The sequence below is a fragment of the Ananas comosus genome, linkage group 18 (assembly GCF_001540865.1).
Source record: "Ananas comosus cultivar F153 linkage group 18, ASM154086v1, whole genome shotgun sequence".
NCBI lineage: Eukaryota > Viridiplantae > Streptophyta > Magnoliopsida > Poales > Bromeliaceae > Ananas > Ananas comosus.
In genome coordinates, this window is record NC_033638.1 from 3,269,121 (window position 1) to 3,274,406 (window position 5,286).

The window sequence follows — 5,286 nt, forward strand, 5'->3', positions numbered from 1 at the left end:
ATACTATATATCCCAATGCTATGTCATGAGCATGTCAAGTAATCCAACTACTAAGCCTATCCAGTAGTGATTATTCATTCTCAACACTGTGTCGATTTTCATTTCCAATTAAGGACCTACCAAAGGTAGTCCAGCTTGTGCCGCCTAAGTGCCTGTGGTAGCCCAACATTCCTACTCTTGGAATGTGTCTGTCCCACTCGACCCCGTAGGCTTCTCAATATCGCACGAGCGAACATAGGTCGCGTAGGCCAACTCCGGAGTGCCGGCTTGTGGGGAGCGACCTTCACAAGCATGTGCGAATGAGCACAAATGGCAAACAAGCAAGGTCAAAGTCTCAAGTACTCTACCCTCATGCCTCTCACATGGCAAGGTCACTAGCATCCCAAGGATCTAGTCCAATGTCTCAAAGTGACGCTCCAATGCACACACTTGTATAGTGCCTCTTTATGACACTTAAGCATCACAACTAATCATGCCCAATTCATGTTCCATATTCCAATTAAGACAATAACAGCAAAGTTCACTTTAGCCCGGTCCCAATGCCTCTTTATGACATTGGCCCAATCTCTCAAATAGTCTAAGTCCTCAAGCCTCTCTAGGCTTCCAAAAATTCCTAATGTCACAATTGGCATATAAGCTAAATGCATGAAAGCAAGGTTCATTTTCATAATAGGGATCTTAGTTTCAAATCTCAACCAGAATGCTATGTCACACATGCATACTCTCTACTACATAGAGGTCCAAAATTTTTACTATATATAACATATGCATGTTAAGCGTTCTAAATTCATAATAAATGTATTTAGTATGAATATGCATGTATTTCTACTATACAAAGCATAAAACACCGGATATGAGCATTTCTCATATCATAGGCTAGGCGAAACCCACCGAACCGTCGCGTAGTCTCTCGTTTCGCCGAACGGAGTTGTCCACGAGTCTCAAAATATCCTAAAAGCATTGAGCGAAGAGATACACGGGCATTACGATCAACTATAAGATCAAACATTAACAACCAAGGCAAAAGGGCTAAAACTCACCTAATGTGTAGAAAATCTCCCTCGAGCTCCTAAAGAGAGTTAGAATCCTTCCAATCCAACCCAAAGGAAGATTCTAAACCAAATAATTGAGCCTCAAAATTCCTAGAATCAAAATGCCCAAAATCAACCCTAAAATCCCATTCTAGGCTTTCATCTCCTAAAAACCAACAAATCAAGATCTAGAGGAGGGAAATGAACAACAAACCTCCTTAGAAGCTCCAATTCAAGCTCCAAGGGTGAAGATCTCCTCCTTTGCAAGTTCCAAGTCCAAGCCTTCAAGCACCAACAAGGTGGAAAGAAAAGGAGAGGGGAGAAATGCTCCAAGTCTACCAAAAACCTTCTCCTTCTTCTTCTTCTTCCTTCTTCTCCTTCCTCTTCTCTCTCTAACAAGGGTGGGGGAAATGAGTGTGAGGAGAGAAATAAGAAGGAGAGAGGGTAGTGTGGCCATATAAGCCATCTAGTGTAACAAAATCCAGAAAACCCCTCAACTTTGCATCCTGTGCAAAGCCCGGTCTGGGCAGATTTCGAGCTGAGGGACCGGTCTCCCCGACAAGGGACCAGTCTCTCGGCCTGCCCCCAGAAAAACCACGTTCGGGAACCGGTCTCTCCCTGCATGGGACCGGTCTCTCACTGCGTAGGCGCGCTCGGGGATCGGTCTCGCCCGCCAGGGACAGATTGCCCGGAGGCTGCCGCGACACTGCTCACTGGGGGACCGGTCTCTGCTTTCAGGGACCGGTCCCCGAGAGTAAAAACTCTCAGAACTCATCCAGAACTCGGGTTTTCGGACTTTTTAGGTCGGAAAACATTTTACGACCATCCACCAAGTGTGGAAAACCTCAAAACACAACCAATCACTCGAACCTCGCAATTTGCAAAGGTCTAGTGTGTTACAGCACCAGAGTCAATCCACCAAGTATTAGACGGAACTGAAACTAAATGCAACTCATGCATCAAAACCAGAAATTTACCTTTCTTCTGGAGCCATTTCTGATACTTTTGGCAGTCCTTCTTTATATGACCCCTTTTCTTACAAAAGAAGCACTTGGGAGTCTAATTACTTGATTGGCCTTGTGAACCAGATGGAACTTCCTTATTCTTTCTTTTTGAGTCATTCTTGCCCTTGCCATTCTTAGCACGCTTTATTTGTCTCTTCTGAGAAATAAAGTTGACTGCATTTTGTTTATCTTGTATTAATCTGCCTTCCTCTTGCACACACATGGTCAGCAATTCATTAATTGACCATTTATCTTTATGTGTGTTATAAGAGATCTGAAATGGTCCGTATTCAGATGGCAAAGAGTTCAAAATAAAGTGCACTAAGAATGAATCAGAGATGGTTACTTCAAGTGCGGTGAGTTGCGCTGCAATATCTCGCATTTCCATAATATGCTCGCGAATCGAGCCATTTCCGGAGTACTTCATGGAAGACGGTTTATTCATTAAGGTGCTCGCCAAGGCTTTATCGGAGCTTACAAATTGCTCCTCAATGGCCTTTAGATAATCCTTGGCTTTATCACATTTTGGGATTGATCCCCTTATGCTTTTTGATACCCTTGACTTTATGAGCATCAAACTTAAGCGGTTGGATCGCTCCCACTTTTCCTGCGCGGATTCCTGCTGTGGAGTCATTGGCCCCACTACCTTAGGCGGTTGTTCAGCACGCAGAGCCAAATCTAAATCCATATAACCCAAAATGAACATGATCTGTTCTTTCCACTCCGAATAATTAGAACCATTAAGTATAGGAACAGATTCACCAATAGGAACAGAAAATGGAGTCATAGCTGAAAAATAAAATGCATGCTTTATCAATAAAATACCACATCATAAATTACCACACCAAAATTAGAAAAATACACTTTATATGACATCACAACCCCTCCTTTGGGAGCAGAGTTATGAGCATAAGTATTTTTCGTTCTTTATGCATATGTTTTATATGACATCACAACCCCTCCTTTAGGAGCAGAGTTCTGAGTATAAATATGCAATCTCTTTATCAGAGACTAATTTAAACCCTTTTGTAGGTCTTGATAATTTCAAATTTCTCATATGAAAAAATCGTCAGCTTTGGCCAGGCAAATTTCTCCAAACGAGTTATAAGAAAATTACCATCCTACACCACCCATGTACCTTCATGTCTAGACCTCCTTTGGGAGCAGACTAAACATAATATCAGGGTGCAATTTCGCATGCACCTCTTTAAAGCAATTAATTTATCTTTTCTTCCGGTCGGGGCCGCCTTGGCTTGCACCCGAATAGTTGAAGCAATAAACTAATCTGACTTAGTGCTGAATGATTAACATGAAAATTATCCTGAAGCGCTACTTTAAAGTAAATTAAATTATTATTTCTTTTAATTAGGGCCGCTTTGGCTTGCACCTAACCAATTGAAATAATAAATTAATTTAACTCAGCGCCGAACATTAAATAATCGAAAACACTTATGATTATTTAATTTTCATGTTCATCCGGTCAAAATAAGAATATCGATGCGATAATTTAAAACATGACATCGCAATCAAATTTAAACTTTATATATATTCCAATTTGACCTCAAATATAATATAAATAGATTTATGACAAATTAATATTGTATGCAAAATTAAAACCCTATGTGAACGGATTCTATATATTCACGATAATTTAACAAGCAAGAGGATCAAATTTTGATGAATAAAAAAGGTTAAATAATAATAATAATAATAAGCTTATAGTTAAAACAAACCCTAGCAATAAAAATTTTCAAAAGCAGCCATGACGGAATCGACGTGTCATTATAGGCCGAATTTGTGACGGGACAAAATTCAAACTTTTCCCATGTAATTGACCCAGTCAATACGATTATGGAAAACCATGTTTAAATACAAAGCCGCGGAACATACACGTGCTCATAGCGGTTAAATCCAATCCATGTAGCAGCCAAGCGACATGCAACTCTTCGATACCATATTAACCCAATCTCTCAAGGGTTAGAGAAGCACCATGCATAATCAGGACATCGCCACAACACCGCATCATGAGCACGCAGCATGATTTCAAAACGTTGCCGACCATAATTTAATTTGCACACAAATTAAATTCATATAACATGCAAGATATATAAAATCCAAAGACTAGTCAATATGCAACACCCTATGTGCAATGCGACGACGTTACATCACCTTAATTAGGATCGAGAATGCAAAACCTTTTTTTTTTTTTTAATCTTAAATTCATCATAATTTGATCCAATTACTTAATGCATACAAAATTTAATTTATCAATCTTATACCAATTGATGGAATCTCAAGGTATGTAAAATAAATAAAAAATAAATACATACCAAAATCTAGGATCAAAATAAGATAACTCACAGAGCGCCATCGAGAAGAAATTTCTGATCAACTTGCGGAAGCGTGAAGTCCGGCTATGATCTGAAAGTCACGAATCGAACTTGGGTGATTCGGTTTCTCCTCCTATCTCAGGTACTCTACCGTATGGTGTGGAACCGATAGTAATTCTTCACCAGAATGCGTATGAGAAGGTGGCAGGACTAATACTCCTTTATATAGAGCTCAAATCGACTTCCCATCAAAATCTGATTAGGATTCTATTTAAATTTAAGATAGATGGGATAGGGATAAAATATATCATATCAAGTAGTTCTATATATGTTAGGATTGACCTTTATCTATAGCAAATCCAGATTTGAATATAATTAATTGGGCTACAATATATGAAAATCCTAACATATTCTCCTTTTCTTTTTTCTTTTTTTTTTTTTTAACTCTTCTCTTCATTCCCTTTTTCTTCTTTCTGTAACTGCCACATCTTCTAGGAAAGCAGTGTCGACAGTCACAGCGGCAGTGGCGATCGCGGCGTCAACACTAGCAGCTGTCATGGCAGCGGCGGGGCGGCGACTTTTTTCCATTCTTATTTTTTTTACTCCTTATTCTCTATATAACTCTTTTTTTTTCTCTCTTTTTTTTTTTAATTTGAAAGATAAGTGTCACTTCAAAATTTTAATTTTACTATAAATTTATTTTTTTTAAAAAATTATTTTATACTTGAACCAAACACATCTTTAAATGATTATTTAAAGAAGTAATAATTTTATTTTTATTTTTATTTTTATTTAATTATTTTTGAAGATAGTATATTTATATTATATATCCGCAGCGACGCTGGTTCTACACTAGTATATAATAATGCTCAGTACTTTTGGGTGAGTAGAAATATATTAACTATTCATAGCTTTTAGTGC

At 38.5% G+C, this 5,286-nt stretch overlaps 1 protein-coding gene across 1 annotated transcript; it reads right to left on the minus strand.

Annotated features, from left to right (window-relative positions):
- On the minus strand, positions 2,091 to 2,822 carry LOC109724219. Its single transcript, XM_020252960.1, has one exon. It carries the CDS (start codon positions 2,820 to 2,822, stop codon positions 2,091 to 2,093), a length of 732 nt encoding a protein of 243 aa, XP_020108549.1.